The 25,517-nt window shown below is 42.3% G+C and overlaps 1 protein-coding gene across 3 annotated transcripts in view; it reads right to left on the reverse strand.

The window, feature by feature from the left end:
- The window catches only part of INTU (inturned planar cell polarity protein), a 157,784-nt gene that overhangs the window by 94,338 nt on the left and 37,929 nt on the right, over positions 1-25,517 (reverse strand). For all 3 annotated transcript variants that reach the window (XM_030191757.1, XM_030191756.1, XM_030191755.1), the window contains exons 2-3: positions 4,921-5,480; positions 1,050-1,135 (exon numbers count right to left, since the gene is read on the reverse strand). In XM_030191757.1, the coding sequence (XP_030047617.1) occupies positions 1,050-1,135; positions 4,921-5,480 (646 nt within the window). The remainder of the gene's footprint in view (positions 1-1,049; positions 1,136-4,920; positions 5,481-25,517) is intronic.

Below are 25,517 nucleotides of genomic sequence, written 5' to 3' on the forward strand. Positions count from 1 at the left end.
GTAAATTTAAAACGAATCGGAGAAAAAGTTTCTTCACTCAACGTGTAATTAAACTCTGGAATTCGTTGCCAGAGAATGTGGTAAAAGCGGTTAGCTTAGTGAAGTTTAAAAAAAGGTTTGGACGGCTTCCTAAAGGAAAAGTCCTTAGACCATTATTAAATGGACTTGGGGAAAATCCACTGCTTATTTCTAGGATAAGCAGTATAAAATGTTTTATACTTTTTTGGGATCTTGCCAGGTATTTGTGACCTGGATTGGCCACTGTTGGAAACAGGATGCTGGGCTTGATGGACCTTTGGTTTTTCCCAGTATGGCAATACTTATGTAGTTATGTAACGTATCTTCAGAAGTTTCACAGCACTGAGACAGAAAACAAGAAAGGTTTATTTAAACATTGAATTTTAACCTGACATGCTATCGTACTGAAACTTTTTTTTTTTAAGTGTAATAACAGGTGCAGAGTACAAAAAAAAAAGCATTCTTGTCCCGCAAAGCTCAACTAACATACATAGTAACATAGTAGATGACGGCAGAAAAAGACCTGCACGGTCCATCTAGTCTGCCCAACAAGATAAACTCATATGTGCTACTTCTTGTGTATACCTTACCTTGATTTGTTTCTGCCATTTTCAGGACACAGACCGTAGAAGTCTTGCCCAGAACTAGCCCCACCACCCAAACACCAGCCCCGCCTCCCAATCTCGGCTAAGCTTCTGAGGATCCATTCCTTCTGCACAGGATTCCTTTATGTTTATCCCAGGCATGTAAACTACATTATGGAACAGATAAGCAACAAAGAAGAGCAGCTGAGCTGAAAAGTCATGTGATAGGGAAGGTGTTGCCTGCATTTCAAAAGAAACTGTATAGACCAGACTAGCACAAGATGCCAAAAAGACTGTTTACATTCCTGGCAGCACCAAATCATTAATGCCTAGCCTAACCTAGCCATTCGGAAATCTCAAGGAATTTACAATCTGTGTCATTCCACTGGGTAATGTGAGCACAAACATAAATAACACAAGAACTTCAAATGAACAAAGTATCTGTACCTGCATAGGGCCAGGAATACAAGACAAAACTCGTTCTATATTCTCAGAGGACACATCAACATCATTCACAGCAATGAGTGCATCTCCTAGAAGTTAAAAAAAGAAAAACAACTCCCAAAGTTAGTTGAAGAAATGATTTGAATATTGATCTCATGTGAAAACTCTTTCAGCAAGTTGTAGCTCCTTAAACCCAAACCACGCTTCCTTTCCAAGATGCACAATATACATTTGTCAATGTGTAGAGTGCTTTACAAGATACATAAAAATGATGATTATTTACCTTTAGTGAGTGTTGCCCATGGACGGCAGGATTAAAGTCCTCACAGATGGGTGCCATCATCTGACAGAACCCATGTGGTAAAGCTCACGCTTAGGTATTTTAACTGCAAAATCTCAGCCCCTAATGTGCATGTGCAATAGCTTCTGTCCTATATTGTCATACAGGGCAACATCTATTCCTTACCAGAATACTACTACTACTACTACTACTTAACATTTCTAGAGCGCTACTAGGGTTACGCAGCGCTGTACAATTTAACAAAGAGAGACAGTCCCTGCTCAAAGAGCTTACAATCTAATAGACAAGTGAACGGTCGGTCCGATAGGGGCAGTCAAATTGGGATACAACTTGCAAAGGAAAAATGGGAGACCCATTTGAGGACTTTCCTCCTTCCGTTCCCACAGAATACCCACTACAGGTAAGCAATCTGGTTTCCTGAAAACAAGCAGGATGGGACTTCCTACGTATAGGTTGCCTTTAACACTTAACAGAAAGCCTGCTAACAGGCAGGCAACAAAACTGTTGTTGTTTGCAAAATGCCTTTTTCAGTTTTGTACTTCCCTTTTTTAAACAAAGGTGGCCTGAAAAGCATACACACTGGCCCTAGGAAGAATGAAGTTGGATTCTATATTTTAAAGGGAATCCACGGATGTGAATGTATAGCAGCAGCCCTGCAAACCTCCTCCATAGTGGCCATCCTTACCTGGGCTACTGATGAAACCATGGTTCAAACATTGCAAACCTTGACAAAACCCTCTAGGTCAGGCCAGTTTGGACATAAGCAAAGGAGGTATAGCTCCCTATCCAACAGTGTTTCCTTGGCTACGGCACTCTCAAGCTTATAGGAGTCGAGAAAAACAAGTTGGTTGGACTTTCTAAATATTTAAGTCCATTTCAAATAGAAGCCTAAGGCTCTCCTGCTATTCTAAGTATTTAAGGCAGTGGTTCCCAAACTTGGTCCTGAAGGCACCCCAACCAGGGTATCCACAACGAATATGCATGAGAGAGACATGCATGTAGTGGAGGTAGTGCAAGCAAAATATCTCTCATGCAAATTCATTGTGGATATCCTGAAAACCTGACTGGCTGGAGTGCCTCCAGGACCAGATTTGGGAGGCGCATTCACCATTGTGGTCAGTAAACCTAATATATTTGTTACTATAATGTAACCAACTTCTCAGGAAATCATTAGTTGTGCTGTAACAGAATATCTGTAAGTATAAAACGCAAACTTGGTACAGGACCAGAGCCCTGAACAAGTGAGAGCTTCCACATGGCCAGCAGTGCTTAGCGCACTGCATACCGCTTTCCCCGGGGTTCCTTTGGATGTAATGTGCACCGGGAGACAGGAGGGTCCAAACATGCATCGCAGTGGTATTGGAAAAACGCGCTGGTAGCAGGAACGTCCTGCCAATAGGGGTTGTGTTGACGTCCTTGTCTTCCCACCCACATCGGCACTGGATTCCAGAGCGGAAAGCCGTAGAAACAATCAAGACCAGAGGCGAACCCATGATGTGGGTGTGTGTGTGGGGGGGGGGGGGGGAGGTTTCATTCTGTTACAACCGCAGCTAGGTGAAGTGCAGGGTCAATGCTCCTTCATTGTAACAGGAAAAGGAATTAGATGGAATAAGTAATAGGCACAGAGAAAAAAAGAACCAGGAGGAAAGGGAAGAACAGGAAACAAAGGAGAGAAAAAGAACAGAAAAAAGAAGAGAAAGAGAAAAGGAGACAACAAGGAGATGACAAGAGAAGGGAAAAGATAAAAAAAGAAAAGGGAAGGAGGATATGCATACAGAAGTTCCTTCCTCCAATGCAGGATAAGTGCATCTGATGCTAGTCTGCCATGTGATCTGAGCCTGGAAAAGAATTGGGGAACTTTGTTGTTGAGATGAATGGCAAAAACATCCACACAGGGGGTGCTCCACTCTGAGAAGATCTTATGGGCTACACCCCTGTTGGGAGATCACTTGTGTGGTTGCAAAACCCTGCTCAGTCTGTCCATCAGGCAGCTGTCTTTTCCTGGGAGGTATATGACTTGCAGGTCCATGAAGGAGGGTCCACTGCCACATTCCCACTACTTCCACAAGGGGTAGGATCTCATACCCCCCTACTTGTTCACACTTAACATTGCAAACTGGCTGTCCATTTGAATGAGAATAACTTGGTTTTGTGGCTGATCCCTGAAAACCTTTAGAGTATTCCGGATGGCCTGTAGATCAAGGAGATTAACATGGAGGTCTGTTAATTCCCTGCTGTGTTAAAAAGTGCCCCTACTGTCCATTTTACTATTATTATCATTATTATTATTATTATTAAGAGTGATGCTCATACAGAGGGAGCAGTGTTCCCTTTTAAGCTGTGCTAAACATCCAGTATCCAAGTAAAAAGTCAGAGTAGCAATAAAGTACAGGCGAACATGTAGGGAAAGCATGCATGCAAAGTATGTCTCATTTCCAGCCTCCCTGAGGGGTCCTTTTACTAAGATGCTCCGAAAAATAGCCTGCACTGGTGTAGATGCAAGTATTGGACGCGCGCAGGTCCATTTTTTAGTGCGCCTGCAAAAAAGGCCTTTTGGGGGGGGGGGGTTGCGAAAATGGACGTGCGGCAATTTTGGGCCTGAGACCTTACCGCTACCCACTGACCTAGCGGTAAAGTCTCACACGTTAACCTGGTGGTAATGGCCTACGCCTACACAATGACGATTACCGCCTGGTTAGCACCGCGCGGGTGCGCGTAAAAAATGAAATCACCACCCGGGCCACACGGTAGCCGGGTGGTAGTTCAAAATTGAAACGGGTAGGACGCACGTACGCAGCTTAGTAAAAGGGCCCCTGACAGTTTTTATGTATGTGTATATATCTGTAAGACACGCTCACAAGGTAATTGAAAAACTTATGTCAACTCAGTCCTTTGCTCATAAAGAAAATTTTTTGCTCACGACAATTCGTTCCTTAGAGGGAACATTGGATACCACATATACCTTTGCCTTCTCTCCATCAATAAAAGCGGTACACCTTTAATAAAACAGAGCATTCTCTGCCTGCATATATAGCTCTCCTTAGCACATTTTATAGAATGGCAATATTAAACTTTTAAGAGAAGTACATTACATATAGTAACATAGTAGATGACGGCAGAAAAAGACCTGCAGGGTCCATCCAGTCTGCCCAACAAGATAACTCATATTTGCTGCTTTTTGTGTATACCCTACTTTGATTTGTACCTGTGCTCTTCAGGGCACAGACCATATAAGTCTGCCCTGCACTATCCCCACCTCCCAACCACCGGCTCTGGCACAGGCACAGACCGTATAAGTCTGCCCAGCACTATCCTCACCTCCGCAGCCCTGCCTCCCAACCCCGGCTCTGGCACAGACCGTACAAGTCTGTCCAGCACTATCCCCGCCTCCCAACCACCAGTCCCGCTTCCCACCACCGGCTCTGGCACAGACCGTATAAGTCTGCCCAGCCCTATCCCCGCCTCCCAACCACCAGCCCCGCCTCCCGATCTTGACTAAGCTCCTGAGGATCCATTCCTTCGGCAAAGGATTCCTTTATGCTGGAGACAGTCTGATTAAACCTCATCACTTACCAATCATAATTTGGCTGCTTTTGATTGCCGAGCTGCCTGGAACTAAACCGTGTACAACAAGTTTTTCTTCATTGGTATACTTCAGATTTCCATTTTGGCCTCCTTGTCTCCTCCCTGGTCGTCCACTACTCCATGAGGACTGGTGGATAATTCCTACCAAAGTGTGCAGCAGGCTGGCTGGTTCACCCACCTCACTGCTTGACAGCCTGTTTGGATTCACATAAATGCAAACGTCCTTATACCTCTGCTGGACAGCTCCGCCAGTTTTTAGAGTGGGCGGCTGTTTCAGAATGGAAGTGGGGCCTTTTCTACTAACATGCTTCTGTGGCTTTTTCAAAATTCTGGAGAGTTTTTTCAACGTGGGTTCTACTTTTTTGCCCTCCTTCCATTGACCTGTTGGTATTACTTCTGCTTCATTTTCCCGGAATCGGACGTGATTGACTGAGGGTACCTCGGGAGAGTTAGCAGGCAACAGAGCCTCTTCCTCGCCTTCACTCAGCTCCAGGTAAAACAGCTCCCCGTTTTTCTGCACGCTGTCCAACCACTCAGGCTCCAGATCACTGCAACAGAAAAGGGAAAGAAAAACAAGCTGAGTGCCACAGTGCACGGATCAACGGCTCTGCATTTCACCTGACTTCATTATGGAAAACTTTCCCGTCAAACAGGGCAAAGCAATTTCTTTCAGAAATGTTACTAATGTGTCCTACAAAACATGAAAATATCTCTACATTTTAATGTAGGATTTTTTACTTCACAAAATGTAACAGTATGGAACTCTAATGTACTTATAATGTACTTAGACTTCCCGAGCCTGTACGTCTAGCCCTATCTTTGGCCGTTTCCAAATCCAGGCTAAAAGCCCACCTCTTTAACGCTGCTTTTGACTCCTAACCACTACTCACTTGCCCTGTACCCTTTTATCCCCACCTCTTTAATTCCCTTACTTCTTAATTGTTCTGTCTGTTTGCCTGTCCTATTTAGATTGTGAGCTCCTTGAGCAGGGACTGTCTTTTCATGTATGGTGTACAGCGCTGCATATGCCTTGTAGCACTATAGAAGTGATAAGTAGTAGTAGTAGTAGTTATAATGAAAACAGGGAAGGAAAAGCCTCAAAGTAGCTAAAAACCATAACAAAGGTTTAAAGAGCTATATTGATCTGTGTAGGTCTCTATGTAGATCTGTATGGATCTCTACTTCATCACTGGCCTAGTGGTTAGGGTAGTGGACTTTGGTCCTGAGGAACTGAGTTCGATTCCCACTTCAGGCACAGGCAGCTCCTTGTGACTCTGGGCAAGTCACTTAACCCTCCATTGCCCCATATAAGCTGCATTGAGCCTGCCATGAGTGGGAAAGCGCAGGGTACAAATGTAACAAAAATAAAATAGATACTATTGGAGATTCTACATGGAATGTTGCTACTGTTGGAGATTCTACATGGAATGTTGCTATTCCACTAGCAACATTCCATGTAGAAGGCTGCGCAGGCTTCTGTTTCTGTGAGTCTGACGTCCTGCACGTACAGACTCACAGAAGCAGAAGCCTGCGTGGCCACATTGGTGATCTGCAAGGGCCGACTTCTAGTGGAATAGCAACATTCCATGTAGAATCTCAAATAGTAGCAACAGTGGAGGAGTGGCCTAGTGGTTAGGGTGGTGGACTTTGGTCCTGAGGAACTGAGTTTGATTCCCACTTCAGGCACAGGCAGCTCCTTGTGACTCTGGGCAAGTCACTTAACCCTCCATTGCCCCATGTAAGCTGCATTGAGCCTGCCATGAGTGGGAAAGCGCGGGGTACAAATGTAACAAAAACAAAACAGGCAAAAGCCTTCCCGAAACCAAAGTGACTTCATTTGGAATCAAAAACAAAACACAATCCGTGCATAATATAGTGCTCGAGAAAACAGCAAAACCCACTTTTGCTTCATTCATGGCTTAAATGAAGCAAAAGAAGAGCATCTGGTGGATATTTGGAGATGCAAACTTACCCCCGGGCCAACAATGGCCAGCGTTTTGTAAACTGCTTCAGGGTCCCAGAAGGCAAATATCCAATATCCAAACACAGATATAGCTTTTTACACCTTCGTTTTGGTTTTGAGCTACTTTGAGGCTTTTCCTTCCCCGTTTTCGTTATAAGTACATTAGAGTTCCAAACTGTTACATTTTGTGGATTACTTTTATATTGTTGCTAGTTGCGTTGGTAATCCCATGCCCATTTTTTTTATTTTAGTGGATTTTTTTTTACTTCTACAAATATTATGCTTCCACTTGTGCACTTTGGACCACCACTGTCTCTCCAAATTCCAAAGCATCAAAGGCCTGTTTTACACAGAAAAGCAGCATTATTCTCATGCTATTTTACCATGAGAACAGTAAATAAAAAGACCACCCCCCCCACCTCCAGAGTCTGGAGGCCTTGTCTAAGTGCTTGTATTCAACCATTCACAGAAGCCAGTTTCATTGAACCATGGGCTTTCAAATCGGTAGCTGCAAAAGGAACCGTATCCACAAGAGTCAGGGGTTTGAAGGTTCTCATAACTGTGCAGTAAGAATGGCACCTCTCACCCGCCTCCTCATTATTTGGCAGATCTATCATCTTGCATTTGTGTTTATGAACAGCATAGAAACAGAGACAATATCTAGCAGGCAGAGCAGTGTTACTTAGGAATGCAGTATCCAGCAGTGTATACAATTCAGTATAATTAGCATTGAGAACTATTAAGGAAGCACATGCAACTCTCCTGGGTTGTTTCTCCTCCTTAATGAACGGCATTTTCAAAGCTTCCTAAAGGCAAAGCTAGGTGACAAGCTGCAAAACAGTGCAAAATTCCTAAGCAGGAAAGAAGTAATTCATCTTACAAAACTGGAACAGACCTATTTTTAATCTGGAAATTGAATATAATATGGGAGGTCAATCTCAAAAGAGAAAAAAACATCTTTAAAAAACGGCATAAAGTGGCATTTGGATGTTTTTCTTTAAAAATATCCAAATCGTGATTTTCAAAACTCAGATTTGAGGCTTTTTTTTTCTGCAGTGCGTCCAAATCACAAGAGGGCATGTTGAGGGGTGGGATTTGGGTGTTCCCAAAACTTGGATAATTTTCTACCTTAAGTAAAAAACGTCCAGAGCTAAAAGTTAGACATTTTGGTCTAGATCTGTTTCAATTACGCCTAAGTCACAAAAACAACAAGATGACCACTGGAGGGATTAAGACAAGGTTCGACAAATTCCAGATGACAGGTTGCCAAGGCGTCTAGAAATTACGCCAAGGCGTCTAGAAATTACACCCTGGCGCTTGAGATCTCTTGCCCCCAAATTTTTGTTACTTATTTTTGTGCTGCCAAAGAAAACATTTCCTACCTGCCTGCAGGGGTTCAGCTCACTGTTGTAAGCTTGAGCCACAAGGTGCTGGAACTTGAAACCACGAGAGCACCCGAACTTCCTGTACTGCAGGGCTCAAGCCTACAACAGTGAGCTGAACTGCTGCAGGTAAGTAGAAAAGAAGCAAGATGCCACAGACAGAGATTACATCAAAGCTGGAGGGGGTGAGTTATGAGAGACTGCATGTAAGCTGGGGAGTAAATTATGAGAGAGACTGCATGAAGGTTGGAAGGGGGTAAGTTACGAGAGAAACTGTATGAAAGCTGTAGGGGGATGAGTTATGGCAGAAAGACTGCATGAAGGCTGGGGGAGATGTTATTAGAGAGGGAGAGACTGAGACTGGGTGAAGGCTGGGGAGGGGGGATATGAGGGAGAGAGGCGAGGACCCATGCCATGATGAAATGTGAAACAGAGGTCATTACCTCTGTGCTTCACCTATCAAATGGGTAATGCCACACTGCTGACATGTTTCCAGAAGGGAAACTTCTGGTTTTTGGCTGTGATGTGCAGTGGTACCTTAAGGGATTGATTTACTAAACTTTCAGTCAGAGAATGGGAAAAGAGTCTTAGTAAATCAGGGGTCCTTTTACAAAGGAACGCTGAAAAATGGCTTGCGGTGGTGTAGGCGTGGGTTTTGGGCATGCGCCGATCCATTTTTTAGCATGTCTGTAAAAAAGGCCTTTTTTTGCCACAAATGGATGTGCAGTAAAATCAAAACTGCCGTGAGTCCATTTTGGGTCTGAGACCTTACCACCAGCCATTGACCTAGCAGTAAAGAATCCGGGCAGTAATGACCTACATGCGCCCAAAAATAAAAAATATTATTCAAATATGCGTATCGGATGCGTGTCAAAAATGAAATTACCACAAGATCCACGCGATAGGTGCCCTTGGCCAATCCAGGCCAAGGACACCTGGTAAGCTTCCCAAACGTACAAACATTCTATACATGTTATTCCCGGAATTGTGGATTTTTCCCAAGTCCATTTAGTAGCGGTTTATGGACTTGTCCTTTAGGAAACCGTCTAACCCCTTTTTAAACTCTGCCAAGCCGTTAATTTAGGTAACTCCTCACAAAGAGGAACCCAAAGTATAGCTACATGATGCAAGGCTACCCATTAGGAGTCACAGACCAGGAAAGGGATCTAGGCGTCATCGTTGATGATACATTGAAACACTCTGCTCAGTGTGCAGTGGTGGCTAAGAAAGCAAATAGAATGTTAGGAATTATTAGGAAAGGTATGGAAAACTAAAATGAGAATGTTATAATGCCTTTGTAACACTCCATGGTGCGACCACACCTCGAACACTGCGTGCAATTCTGGTCATCACATCTCAAAAAAGATATTACAGATTAAAGGTATGAGAAGGGCGATAAAAATGATAAAGGGACTGGGATGACATCTCTATGAGAAAAGGCTAAAGGGGCTAGGGCTCTTCAGTTTGGAGAAGAGATGGCTGAGGGGAGATATGATAGAGGTCTGTAAAATACTGAGTGGATTGGAACAGGCAGATGTGAATTGCTTGTTTACTCTTTCCAGAAATGCTAGGATTAGGGGGCACGCAATGAAGCTACTAAGTAACAAACCAGAGAAACTATTTCTTCACCCAACATGTAATTAAACTCTGGAACTTGTTGCCAGATAATGTGGTAAGGAGAAATTAGATCTTACCTGCTAATTTGCTTTCCTTTAGTCCCTCCGGACCGGACCAGGATTGGACTGATGGGTTGTGCTCGCCTACCAGCAGGTGGAGACTGAGAAAAAACTCTGACTCTAGAGAGCCAATAGGAGCCCTGGCCATGTGACCTTAGCCTCAGTATTTGAATAACAAAGCAGGAAAGAAAGAAAGACCTTCTGTGCCGTATGGAATCCTAGCAGCCACAAAGCACTCGGCAATGCCAAGTATCAGAGCTCACCAGCAACTCTCACCAGAGAAGTGGTATGGCCCAATATGTATTACAGCTCACCAGCAACTCTCACTAGAGAAGTGGTATGGCTCACTTGTACTATAGCTCACCAGCAACTCTCACCAGAGAAGCGATATGGCTCACATGTAATATAGCTCACCAGCAACTCTCCCCAGAGAAGTGGTATGGCTCACGTATAATATAGCTCACCCGCAACTCTCACCAGAGAAGTGGTATGGCTCACTTGTCTTATAGCTCACCAGCAACTCTCACCAGAGAAGTGGTATGGCCCACTTAAGATTTTATATATATTCCATCAACTGAGCTTACCAGCAACTCTCACCAGAAAAGTGGTAAATCATATTTAAGGTTTTATAGATATTCCAGCAACTGAGCTCAGCCACAACTCTCACCAGAGAAGTGGTATGGCGTATTTAAGGTTTTATAGATAGATTCCAGCAATTGAGCTCACCAGCAACCACCAGAGAAGTGGTATAGACCACGTAAAGTTCTGTATATATATAGTATTGTTCCACGAATCGTAAAGGAATGAATACACTTCCTACTGAATACACTTCCTACTTAATAAAAGAAGCTAAAGAGTAGAGAGAACATGGGAGGGGCCTGGTCCGGTCCGGAGGGACTAAAGGAAAGCAAATTAGCAGGTAAGATCTAATTTCTCCTTCCTTAGCATCCCTCCGGACCGGACCAGGATTGGACTGATGGGAAGTACCAAAGCAGTAATCTGAAGGGAGGGACCCTATGAAAACTGCAGAGAAATGTTCATGCTGCATAGGCCACCTGGCGACAACTAACATGTAGTGTGTCCCAATGAGCAAAATAAAATGAAACTAGGACTAAGTTGCCAACTTACCAATGTGCACCGAGAGCACCAAAAATCGCCATAGTAAGAATAGAGCCCGCTTCTGAAGTTGTGGAATATGTTGTAATACGCTGTGGAACTGCCCTCTCAGCGAGAAGAGAAATAGACATTCTCATTTCCTTGATCCTTCGCAATATAGCGGGTTAGAAACAATGAAAAACTTTTACGCCTACTGGCTAGAAGGACAAAACCAATAAGAAAAAACCGATTGGGAAAGGTGAAAACTTTAAACTACAGCAGACCGAAAAGAAGTTACCAACCGTAGAAGTATTCCACACATAGATCTACTTGCTGCAATGGCTACTGGGAAACACTGCTTGAAGAGGAAAACTTTATAGAAAAAGTTATGGCTACTAGAAAACAGAACTTTAAGAGTCTGTTCACCTAGTTCACCTAGCTGGTGGACGAAGCGGGAGGTACAGGTGCAGGACTCCTTTAAGAAACCGCTTTGACAGTGGATGCTGCATAAGCGTGCGGTTGTCAACAGTATCATGCATCACTGATAGAGCTGCCAAATGAACTCTAATGGATGAGTAAGACAGACAAGATTTCGCAAGATGCAGAAGATATTCCAAAACATGCAAAATGGATACTGTTTGTGGAATGAAGTGGCGAGAGGAGTACCACAGAGTGAACCGTCGCCACTTTGATTCATAGGACTTTAATGTAGATTTCTGTCTGGAAGCAATTAAAACTTGAAGTACTTCCTGCGAAAATATCAAAGATGTTGCAGACCCAGTAACCACGCCATAAGTTTGAGTGACTGGGGGTCCGGATGTAGAAGGGTGCCTTGGTTCTGCGTAAACACCTAGTGAGATGATGGAAGAAACGCATAAAGAAGGCTGAAAAACCCCTGCTGGACGTTGGCATCTGTCCCTGTCTCCGTCAAGACTGTTGCTGAACGGAAGAAGCAAGAAATGTTCGTGAGCCTGAAGGCAAAAAGAGATAGCCCTGAAGTGTCGCAGTGAGGAAGTAAGGCTGAAAAAATGAGAGTCCATTCACCTAAATGCAGGGTGACATAACTAAGAAAAAATGAGTACAAACTCAAGAGTATACTCTTAACTCCTCCTTGGCGGATGACATAACCCATTGCCATGGCAAGGACCAACATAGCTCTCTCCGCCTTGTTTGTCAGTAGGGAAAACAAAATTCACCCGAAGGTAAAACGAATTGCTGAGGTCCCCCAGAAAAAAAAATATATACAAACAAGCTTCTGCCAAAAAGTGTACTGCACGAAGCATCCCAATGACAGAACTAAGGTTCTTGAGATAACTAGATGACACTTAAATAGTGCGATTGATGACCCTGAGATTCGCAATAGGATGAAGGAAAATTCCTTCTTGGGCATTAGAAAGTAAAATTGCATTCTGCAGAATAGAGCGAGGAAATGGCCGAAGGCCCAAGGTCACCAAGAAAAATATAAACTGGGATGTTTGCAGAGGAGACAAAAGACTGTGCGCCAACCTGACTAAACAAAGAGAAAATCAGAGATATCTGATGAGAGATCAAATGAGAGATCAAATGAGAGGCCTGGCTACAATCACCACCCAACCTAAAGACTGTAAGAAATGCAACACCCGGTGCGTGACCTGAGAACTCTGCTGATAAGACTTTCTCCAATTAGGCAGTCGTCTAGGTAAGAATGAAATGACCCTAAGAGCGCAATGAACATCCTCTTAGATCTATAAAAGAACGGAAGAGAGAGTACTGCTGAAAATGACCGGTTAATGCATAAGCAAAAAACTAGCCATTCTCTGGATCCTGAGGAGAAGAGGAAGGGTGACCAAGGACACCAGTTAAATAGGGCTACAAACTCCAACCCTATCTCTATGGCGTTCCATAGTTGGGTAAGTTCTGAATATAAAAAGTTCTGAATATAGGAGTCCACCAGCTATGGTAGTACGCTCCGGACAGAAAAAAATTGTCCCAGTATGAACGTCTGATTCACCGGCCTGTAATTTCTTGGATCTCCCTAATCCACATACCACTAATCCACGTACCACGGTCATGCGTCCTCCCTCACTGAGATGTAGATTGTAAGCTCCTTTGAGCAGGGAACGTCCTTCTTTGTTAATTTGTACAGCGCTGCGTAACCCTAGTAGCGCTCTAGAAATGTTAAGTAGTAGTAGTAGTACCAGACTCACACCCAATAGATATGAATGTTGAGCTTGTTTCAGGTTAAAACACCGAACCTAGGCCCAGGGTCCCCGGTGTTCCTAGTGGTGAACAGCCATGGCAAATATTGTATGCGTTAGTTTGCAGAATTACTGCAAAGCCTTGCTTTTGGAGCAGAGATTTCTGTTCGATACTCTCGTGAGAGGTTTTATTTTTTTTTTTCTTTTCTTTAATGCTGTTCTGGCTGTAGAAAGGTGGACATTTGAGCTTCCCCAGAATGGCAAAACTTATGTACCTATGCCCATTAGATATGAATGCTGGACTTGATGGACTTTAGGCCTTACCCAGCATAACCATACTTATGTACCTATGGTATAAATACACAGGAAGTGAGTGAATCCCCTTCCAATTGAAAGAACACTCTGGAGTGAAGGCGCATAGAATGAAAATGAAAAAGGACAAACTTGGAAATTACCTGTAACGAAAAAAAGTGAAGTTGTGCCACAGCCACTTGGTGAAGGCAGTGTAGACAAGACTGTATCTGAATTCAAGAAAGCTTGATATAACATCAGGTCTCTAAGGAAGAGGAAGAGATAGCAGATGGTATGTATAGGCATACTGGACCAAACCAGGATGTTTATAATCTGCCAATGCTGAACTGATAGAGTAGAGACAAACACGAGTAGATGGTTTGAGGACCGTCCACTATCTTTAAGTGAAAGGATGACTTTATTCTCTAAGTGACCATATGTCCTGTAAAAACCAGAAGAAAGCTAAAATGAAAAATGAGAGGCTTCAAGGCAGTTGGAAAAGAAGGGAAGACATGAATAAAGCATGCCTGCTAAGGCAGCTGAGTGACTGGGAGCTTGGTAGACAGGACTGTCCCTCAGAGAATATGAAAGAGCTGATATATCCCCATGGCATCTGAACAATATACTGTATGCCTCTAGAGAAGGCTTCTTAAAGTCGGAAAAAGAAAACACTGTATAACACTACAGCCATTGAGAGTGTCTGTTAAGTTCTTAAAACACTATATAACATCATACGCATGGAGTAAAATGCTTGAAAGGAACTAAGATATTATGGTCAGAATTGCAAAGTACCAATCAATTGACTCTTAGACAATGTAGTCCTATTCACCAGGGAATGAGAAAGACAGAAATTTACTCTATGCCTATAGAGAAAGTTTCTAAAGTTCTTAAAACACTGTATAATACTACAGCTATTGAGGAAAATACTTGAAATGAATTATGATATTATGATAAGATGTAGATTTTCCATCAGGCAATGAAAAATGACTGAGCACCAGAAAAAACTAGTGTTAACAGCCCCGTGATACATAGAAATTTAAAAGAAGAAAGCTTGTTATATATCCATATATGAAAGGAGCCCCCTTTCAACCAAATATTGCCTGCTGATGTGAAGAGCATTTTAGAATACGCCGTTCAGCACATACAAAAGTGTACACATCTTGGAGCCGAACTGCTCTATGAACTGCAGCCTTACCTTCAGCAGAGAGATCCCCGACTGATAAGATGGAGGGAGAAACAAAATGGCCGCCGTTCGCTCCACTGGCCCTGTGGCGATCGTCGACAGCGCGCCCGACACCTCCGAACAAGCGGAGCCCAGTGGAACGGCGAAGAAACAACAGCCGGCGAAAAAGGCCCCGAAAAAACTGGAGGCAGCACCGGACCCGAAGAAACCTTGAAGGGAGAGCAAAATTTACATGTTCCGGCTGCGTGAACTGCGCGACGCTGACCGACAGCAGCTGTTTGAACTTTTAAGCCATATCGGAAAAAACAGGTGGCCGCGCTTACACGGTTCGCACCTTTCTTTTTTTTTTTTTTTTTCATTTGTTTAAACTGCCGCCGCCAAAACGCAAGAAAATGGAGGAAATTAAATCTGACGAGAAAAATCGCTGTTTAAAGTCACAGATACTGAATTATTTTCTTCTGTTTTTTTTTTTTTTTTTTTTTATAACCCCTCAATCATAATAAAACACTGGAGCTGCCTGCTCGTTAGAAGTCTGGGGAAAGAAAGGCTGCTTCTTTGAATTTACTTTTATTTGATTTAATTCTTTTAAAGCAGCTACCTGTTAAAAGTGGCTGCCTCTCCCAAAGACGGTACACCTTTCCAGAGAAAGGGACGGCCCTTCCCTGCTAAGCCAGGGAGATGGGGAGGAAGGGGGGTGGACTCGAGACACCCGAGTTTAACACCCCCGAGGCTGTCAAAGAAAGAAGAGAAAGGAAACCCTGTCAAGCCTCTAAATAAGATTCCAGGCACAGAAGAATTATCACAAATATCTGTAATATCTAAAGAGAAAAGGAGAGAGACTAATGGGCTCACTTCCTACCTGCTGGGAGACTGAGAAAATACTGAGGCTAAGGTCACATGGCCAGGGCTCCTATTGGCTCTCTAGAGTCAGAGTTTTTTCTCAGTCTCCACCTGCTGGTAGGCGAGCACAACCCATCAGTCCAATCCTGGTCCGGTCCGGAGGGATGCTAAGGAAAAGCAGTTAGCTTAGAAGGGTTTAAAAAAGGTTTGGATAAATTTCCTAAAAGAAAATTCGATAAGCCACTAGTAAGATGAACTTCGGAAAATCCACTGTTTATTTTTTAGGATAAGTAGCATAAAATCTGTTTGGGATAAACATAATGGAATCCTGTTCAGAAGGAATGGATCCTCAGAAGCTTAGCCGAGATTGGGAGGCGGGGCTGGGGTTTGGGAGGCGGGGCTAGTGCTTGGCAAGACTTCAACGGTCTGTGTCCTGAAAATGGCAGATATAAATCAAGGTAAGGTATACACAAGAAGTAGCACATATTAGTTTATCTTGTTGGGCAGACTGGATGGACCGTGCAGGTCTTTTTCTGCCGTCATCATCTACTATGTATTGGAACCTTGCCAGGTACTCGTGAGCTGGATTGGCCACTGTTGGAAACAGGTTACTGGGCTTGATGGACCTTTGGTCTGTCCCGGTATGGCAACGCTTACATTCTTATGAGTTGTCTGGAAATCAATCAGGATCTACCACACCTCCATTCCTATATGGCTTATCTTCTACAGGCCTGCTCCTAGCCCTTCAGTTGTGAACACAGAACAAAAATATTGTGACGCAACTCCACCCTATCTTTGTCAGCTTCTACACAATTCCTCCCCTTCACCTTGAGTCTCACAATGCCACTTTTGCACTTCCTCCCATCACTAACATATCTAAAACAAAAAAAAAAAAGTCTCATCTCTCCATTTTACCACACTGGCTATATTTTCTTCGATTTGCATCTTTGCTTTTCTGATTACTTTAGCAGCTTCTCTTAGCTTTTCCAGATACTGTCACCTGTCTTCCTCTTTCAGCAATCTTTTGTAGTTTATGAAGGCTAACCTCTTTTTCCTTACCTTTTCAGCTACTAGTTTTGAGAACCAAGGTGACCTTCCTTTCCTCTTACTTTTATTTACTTTCCTTACAAAAAGATTAGTTGCCCTTAACATAGCTTCACATCAAAGAATCAGACACAACCAAACTGTAGATCTCGCCCTCCTCCTTCTACTTTTGTGAAAAGGAACCGCATCCTGCTGTTTCCAGTATTCCAGGACCACTCCTGAATCTAAAGAAGCATTAAAGAGGTCAGACAATGAAAGTGCTCTTAACTTTATGGTTTAGTTTATTTGACATACTACCTATAAAATAAGATTACCTAAGCACTGTACAAGAAAAGGGATTATATATATTTATGGAGGGGGTATTACAAGGGCAGGATTTAAAAAAAAGGAGGTCACGGTTACAACAAATTAAAACAATCAAGATGTAATTACCATAAAACAGAGTAGGAGGGTAGGGGAATGTGAGAAGACACTATAAAAATTCAATAAATAAAAAATTGTTTATGTGCTGTGGCCAGAGAAGCAGCAAATGCAGCAAGATACAGGGAGGGGAAGTAAGAAACTAGCAATTAGTAAAATGTTCAAGGTAAAATAACATTTTCAATGTTTTCTTAGATTTAGTGTAAAAGGTTTCAGCACAAATATAAAGTGGGGGCTACTACACTGAAGCACATAAGCGTTGCCATACTGGGACAGACTAAAGGTCCATTAAGTCCAGCAGGGGTGGCCCGACCATTAAGGCCAACAGAGAGGCTGGGAGAGCAGCATCTCCCCCCTTCCTCAGCGTTTACCTATTGTTTCTGTTCCAAAAGCCGGTGGCAGCAACGATTCCCATACTCTGTCCTGCCACCGGTACCCACCTCTTCCCTTTACTGTGGCTGCTTCTCTGATGCAACTTCCTGTTTCATCAGAGGTGACCGCAGTAAAAGGAAGAGGTGGGTGCCAGTGGCAGGGCAGTTTATGGGTATCACTGCCACCGCAGCTTTTGGAACGTGACGAAACAAGGTAAACATAGTGAACGGGGTAGAGAAAGGAAGGGGGTTGGCCTTTTGGACCGGAAAAGGGGGGAGCAGCATCTTAGCTCTGCCTCAGGTGGCATCTTGCCTTGGCCGCACGTGAAGCCCAGTATCCTGTTTTCAACAGTGGCCAATCCAGGTCACAAGTACCTGGCAAGATCCCAAAACAATAAACAGATTTTATGCTGCTTATCCTAGAAATAAATCCATCTTAATAATTACTTATGGACTTCTCTTTTAGGAAATGATCTAAACCTTTTTTAAACTCTGCTAGGCTAAATGCTTTTACCACAATCTCTGGCAACAAATTCCAGAGTTTAGTTACACATTGAGTGAAGAAATATTTTTTTTTATGTGTTCAAAATTTACTACTTAGTAACTGCACTGTGTGCCCCCTAGTTCTTGTAATTTTGGAAAGAGTAAACAAGTGATTCACGTCTATCTGTTCCACTTCACTCAGACCTCTATCATATCTCCCCTCAGCCATCTCTTCTCCAGACTAAACAGCCCTAGCCTCTTTAGCCTTTTTTCATAGAGAAGTCATCCCTTTATCATTTTCTGTACCTTCTCTACTTCTGCTATATCTTTTTTGAGGTGCAGTTGCATCATGGAGCAATACAAAGGCATTATAATATTTTCATTTTTGTTTTCCATTCTTTTCCTAATAATTCCCAACATTGTATTTGCTTTCTTAGTCACCGCTGCACACTGAGCCGTGGGTTCCAATATACCATCAATGATGGGCACCTAAATCCTTTTCCTAGGCAGTGACTCCTAATGTGGAACCCAGCATCACATATCTATAGTTTGGGTTCCTCTTTCCTACATGCATCACATTGCACTGGCTCACAGTAAATCTTATCTGGATGCCCAGTCTCGTAAGGTTCTCTTGCAATTTTTCACAATCTTCTTGTGATTTAACAACTTTTATCAACTTTGTGTCATCAGCAAATGTAATTATCTCACTAGTTATTCCCATCTCTAGATCATTTATAAATATGTTAAAAAGCAGCAGTCCCAGTACAGACCTCTGATGAACCCCCGTGTCTACCCTTCTCCACTGAGAACAGTCTATTTAACCCTACTTTCTGTTTTCTATTTTTTAACCAGTTGTTAATCCATAGTAAGACACTACCCTCCTATCCCATGACTTTCTAATTCCTCAGGAATCATTCATGAGGTACTGTGTCAAATACTTTTTGAAAATTCAGATATACAATAATCGACTGGCTCACCTTTATCCACGTTTATTCACCCCTTCAAAGTAGATTGATGAGGCAAGGTTTCCCTTGACTAAATCCATGTTGGCTTTGTCTCATTAATCCAGTAACTTTGTTCTTTTTAATAGTCTCTACCATTTTGCCTGACACCAACGTCAGGCTCACTGGTCTATAATTTCCTTCATCACCTCTGGAACCCTTTTAAAAACTGGTGTTACGTTGGTCACCTTCCAATCTTCTGGTACCATGCTGAATTTTAAAGATACATTACATATTACTGGGTCATTCCATGCCAAGTGGTCTAAAATTTAAAAAAAGTTCCCACCATCATGTTCTCCAATTTTGTTCAAATTTTATCTGTTGCGCGAGTCAGGTGTTAAACGAAGTTTCCCAAAATTTGAGGTCTCTAACTGCAATAGTTGCAGATCTAGACCCCCTTTTCTGAAAGGTTGTCAGTCCATGAGCGCGCCATTTTTGGGGTCTAATAAAATCCAAACACATTTATAAGAATGGCTAAAAAATTCAAATCCTGTACAGTTTTTGATGCTAATTCCGATGAAATACATTTTAACATTATGGATGCAAAATCCAGTCAAACAAGTTGACTCAAAGTGTGCATCAAAATTGGTTGCGACTCATCGGAACATATTTGAACCAATATTCAGACCGCAACAACTTCCATGCAAACAAAGGTACGTTCTTGAAATTTTGAACAAGCATTATGCTTGTGCTGGACATAATACTGCCAGATTTGCAACTAACCAGCATCTATAATCGCCCTGCAGGATCTCTTCAAAGTTGGCACTATCAGAGCAAATGGTAAAAATGTACCAAAGTTCAAAGCCAATTATTTAAAAAGAGTCTGCCTGAAGATGGCGCCGTTAGCGGTCTAATTGTGAGCGAGCGCCAACCTTGTTCTCGACAAACGCAATTTTCTTCACACAATATGCCCCATACGAAACAAAGGGACTGTTCGGGTGGTTCCCCCACCTACCAGGACATCCACGCCCTCGAGACCAGGCTTGGAACGCTTCTTCCCCGCTCTATCTCGGCTTAGCGGGACGGACTCCATAGCGGGAGGAGCCGGTGAAGCGGCTTCCCCGCTGGAACTGGAAACATCTCTCTCTCCTCCGCCGAACTCTATGACCCCTCCGTGCCCAGCAACATCAGCGAGTCGAACAGGGTTTCTACCGGAACCAGTTGCAAACTATGCCAAAACATTTCACAGGACCCCACAGTCATCCACAAAGGAAAGATATTCAACATAAAGGAATCTTTCACTTGCTCATCTTCCAATGTGGTATATATCATTCAGTGTAAAAAATGTAATGAAGGATGCTATATTGGAGAAACAGGCCAGATGCTTAAGACAAGATTCAATTTACATAGACATCACATGAACAATACTGGTGCCAGTAGGGCTCCCACCCCTGTTGGTCAGCATTTTACAGGACCAGGACACTGTACCAGTGACTTCACAGTGAGAATCCTGAAAGTTAACTTTAAATCCATACAAGAACGTAAGACCTTTGAAGTCAGAATGATTGAATATTTTAACACCCAACAGAAAGGACTTAACAAGGATCTGGGGTTCCTAGCCCATTATAAACCATAAAGCTGTATTTCTCTGTTGATCACCCTCCCCTCACCTATCCACACCTATCCTGTTAGAATATCAATGATATGCTTTGATGTCCCCATGCATACCTCGTACCCACCCCCCATCCTCCCACCCTGTCAGACTGTCATAGTAATGCTTGAATGTTTTCACTTATATACACTGTCAGCTAGCACATTTGCTTATTTCCGATCTGACGAAGAAGGGCAACCTTCGAAAGCTAATCAAGAAATGTATTAAGTTATGTCCAATAAAAAAGGTATCATCTTATTTTCTTTTCCATGTTTTATTTTGTTTGATTTCTATTGATACCAGAACCCGGAAAGGGTGATTCTGGGGAGCCCAGCGGGGAATCTGACTTAGCTGTGATACCATCGGTTGCGGGACTACAAACGGAGGCTAGCCTGGATAAGATTTGGCTGAAGTTGTTAGATATGGACAAAACCTTGCAACAATCCTCAGCTGAGGTAAAAGTTTTGTCTTTAAATGTACAGGAAGTGAAGGACTCTTTAGTTTTGATTAAACAAGATTTTTCCTCGAAAATAGAGACATTGCAGAAGGAGGCTACAGAAACTAATGAATTTAAGTTGGCTGTAATAAAAGATAATGCTGAAATAAGAAGAAAGATTGAACAAATGGAGAACTTTAATAGGAGATTGAATCTCCGTCTGCTTAATTTTCCTAAACTTTTGGGGATTTCCCCATCAGATATGTTTACTAGATTTTTGAAAGAAAATTTAAATTTTCCGTAAGAAGGAATTCCTCCACTGAATAAAATTTATTATATACCAAGTACAATGAAAAAAGCAGAAGGTGAAAAATCTACAGAATTGCAAAATATTACAGCTATTTTGGAACAGTCACTGGAAGATGTTTCAGAAAGAGGGACGCTGATTGTTTCATTTGTTTTCCAGCAAGATTTAAATTCTATAATGAGACTTTACTTTAAATCAGCTAACCATATGTTTGGAAGCCAAAAAATTTGGCTTTATCCTGATGTGACTAAGGTTACTCAGGAAAAGAGAAAATTGTTTCCTTCTATGAGGTCTAAAATATTAGAATTAGGAGGATCCTTCCTCCTTGCAAACCCATGTAAATGTGTTGTAAGGTTAAACCAGATAAAATACGTGTTTTATATTCCTGAACAGCTAAAAACTTTTCTGGACTCGAAACAACACGAGAGGTTTAAATATACGAGAAAAATGGCATTATATTTTCCTATATTATTATTTGTAACTTAAAAGTAATCTTCACTAATTCCTACCCCTCTCCCCTCCCACCATAGCTTTGGGGTCTAATGAAGCCAATTTGTATTATTATGTGATGGAAAGAGTTGAATTTCCTGTAATAATAATTTACAAATTTGCTGGCTGTATTTCACTTAACAGGTCTGTTTAAGTTTTAAAAAATTCAAATAAAAATTATAATAATAATAAAAAAAAGAGTCTGCCTGAATCAGCTTGTGAACAGTATCATCTGAAAAAGAAAATTGTGTTCTACAACACTAGTTTGTTTTTGTTTTGCAATGCCACCATTAAGTAGCCATTTACTCAAGTCAAAGTATGTTATATTTTGTGTGCGCGATGTATTACGTTGGTCCATGATGGCTGAGCCATTACTGGTTATCACATTGAAACCAGCATCTCCATCGCCATAGGGGCCACGCCCGATAGCCACGCAGTAACAGCCACGGGTGGGTATCTTTACTGCAGGATCCCAAGCCTGATTGTGTGTTTCTTTACTGTAGGATCACAAGCCTGATTGTGTGTTTCTTTACTGCAGGTTCCCAAGCCTGCCTTCTTCAGTTACTTCATTATTCTGAAAGCATCATTGATCTGCAAGAGAACGGTTTCAGGGAAACTATATTGCCGACCAGATGATGTCACAGATGGAGCTGGAATAACAGCAATGATAAGTTGTGTTCTGGGATCCAGCAAGTATCGCGTCTTACCGGCCAATAAAATGAAGTAGTGGGACCATGAGGATGCATAAAGCTTATGAAAGCATCTTTCTGTTCTTAACTGACGTTTCACAAATATTTCCAATCCACCATAAATGCAAGCAACATACTGCCCAGGCTGAAGATTTGTGACTTTATCTATTTGTTCAGCTTCACTAATTTATTAAGCTGGAATGTTCACCTGAGATGGCACGACCAAACTGCTAACAGCGCACAATAAGCGACTGGACAATCAACGAATAAAATACGAATGAATAAATAATTATATCAATACTTTTAAGCGACTATTAAGACTCAATTTCCTAGAAATGAAGAAAAAATAGCGCATCAAGAGGCATATTTTCAAAGCACTTAGCCTTCCAAAGTTCCATAGAAACCTATGGAACTTTGGAAGGCTAAGTGCTTTGAAAATATGCCTCTTGGCAAGCGTACTAAACATAACATAGGGAGAAATCAGAGCAGTTTGATTCCAATTAGATTCCAAACTTTTACAGGATTTACTTCTCAATTCTCATAGCTTAAATCATGGCAAAAAAAAACCCCAAAACCTTAGTACTTTCTGTAGAAGCTAAGTTTATTAAGTAGCTTTCTAAAAGCTTTTATGGCATTTTGACAATGATGGGCAGGTATTGCATAAGAATACTAACTAAACTGATCGGTGGACACCGCTTCTCCTCAGCATACCACTGCCCTCACCTCCACCACGCCATGCAGTAACCTCTTCTGGACAGTTTCCCACCATTGTTGCTCTGGCTTATGTTCTGCTAAAAGGTGAATCTTCTCTCTAGTCCCTGACCTATGGCAGAATGGTATACTTGCTCCTCCCAGGTGTCTGTATTTTGCACCATCCATCATTCATGCTGTATTTACAAGCCTCTCCGTCTCCACTGCTCCAAAGCACCTCCGCATGATACTCTCCTACAATAAAGCATGGTGGTAGAGGCAGCAATATCACCTTGTTCTCTTTTGTTTTGTCTTCCATGGAACTACTTCTTCCACTCTTGTCTTGTCTTCTCCCCGCTCCCCCCGTTTTCTATTTCTGTTGATGGCTCTCTCATTCTCCCTTTCTCCTCAGCTCGAAACCTTGGGGTCATCTTTGACTCTTCTCTCTCCTTCTCTGCTCATATCCAGCAGATTGCCATGACCTGTCGTTTCTTTCTTTACAACATCCGTAAAATCCGCCCCTTTCTTTCCGAGCACTCTACCAAAACCCTCATCCACACCCTTGTCACCTCTCGTTTAGACTACTGCAATCTGCTTTTTGCTGGCCTCCCACTTAGTCACCTCTCCCCTCTCCAGTCAGTTCAAAACTCTGCTGCCCGTCTCATCTTCCGCCAGGGTCGCTTTACTCATACTACCCCTCTCCTCAAGACCCTTCACTGGCTCCCTATCCGTTTTCGTATCCTGTTCAACCTTCTTCTACTAACCTATAAATGTACTCACTCTGCTGCTCCCCAGTATCTCTCCACACTCGTCCTTCCCTACACCCCTTCCCGTGCACTCCGCTCCATGGATAAATCCTTCTTATCTGTTCCCTTCTCCACTACTGCCAACTCCAGACTTCGCTCCTTCTGTCTCGCTGCACCCTACGCCTGGAATAAACTTCCTGAGCCCCTACGTCTTGCCCCATCCTTGGCCACCTTTAAATCTAGACTGAAAGCCCACCTCTTTAACATTGCTTTTGACTCGTAACCAGTTGTAACCACTCGCCTCCACCTACCCTCCTTTCTTCCTTCCCGTTCACATTAATTGATTTGATTTGCCTAATTTATTTATTTTTTGTCTATTAGATTTTAAGCTCTTTGAGCAGGGACTGTCTTTCTTCTATGTTTGTGCAGCGCTGCGTATGCCTTGTAGCGCTATAGAAATGCTAAATAGTAGTAGTAGTAGTAGTATTTACTACCTTTAAAGTGGACTAACATGGCAGCTGCACTATTTTATCCTTGTAGGAATGATATTAGCAGTATGATGTGCTGCTAGTTTTATGACACACATCGTTTGGTACCGAGACTAAAAACTTTCACGTTGGTCTCATCAGATCACAAAACCTTCTCGCACATGCATGCAGTGTCCCCCAACTGGTTCTCTGCAAACACTATGCAGTACCTATTTTTTCTCCAGCAGAGGCTTCCTTTTCGCCACCCTCCCATACAGGCAATGTTTGTGGCATACTGTCATCTTGGAATTTTTGTAAAGTCTACGTGTTTCCCAGTTTCAGCCACCTCTGTAATTCTTTAAAAGTAACCTTAGGCCTCACAGTGACATTCCTAAGGCTAAAGAGGTTAGGGTTCTTCAGCTTGGAAAAGAGTCTGATGAAAGACTGAGGTCTACAAAATCCTGACTGATGTAGAAGTAAATCAATTTTTTTTACTTGTTCCAAAAGTACAAAGACTAGGGGACACTCGAGGAAGTTATATGGAAATATTTGTAAAATAAATAGGAGGAAATATTTTTTTCACTCATTGAATAGTTAAGCTCTGGAACCCTTGGACGGAGGATGCGGTAACAGCGGTTGGTGTATCTGGGTTTAAAAAAGGTTTGGAGGAAAAGTCCATAGTCTGCTATTGACACAGATATGGGGAAGCCACTGCTTGCCCTGGCATTGGTAGCATGGAATGTTGCCACTATTTGGGTTTCTGCCAGGTACTTGTGACCTGGCTTGGCCACTGTTAGAAATACGATACTGGGCTAGATAGACCATCAGTCTGACCCAATTTTTTTTTTTGGAGACTGTCATTTAAGTTTCTTTGCCTCATATAAAAAAATCTTCTCTGGAGACGCTCCAATGTATCTTCTTTCTGTTAAAATTTTACGTTCCTGCTTGAGCTGTGCGATCTGAATCCTCTAAAGGTTCTCAGGAATATCATTACATTGAAACTCGTAAAAAATCATTTACATTGGCTGCAGCATTTGAATGGAATAGTCTGCCATTGGAGATTAGGCTTGCAAATACTTTTTGTACTTTTAGAAAACTTTTGAAAGAAGCTTCATTCAATCAAGCATTTGTTAAATGAGCTTACATACTGATGAAGTCTATGTACTGTCTTATAATAGAAAAGTAATGTTTATATTAGAATTGTATTGTTTTATCTGTAGTTTTGGTAAATACTGTATATATAA

This window comes from Microcaecilia unicolor, chromosome 2, assembly GCF_901765095.1.
Source record: "Microcaecilia unicolor chromosome 2, aMicUni1.1, whole genome shotgun sequence".
Taxonomy (NCBI): Eukaryota; Metazoa; Chordata; class Amphibia; order Gymnophiona; family Siphonopidae; genus Microcaecilia; species Microcaecilia unicolor.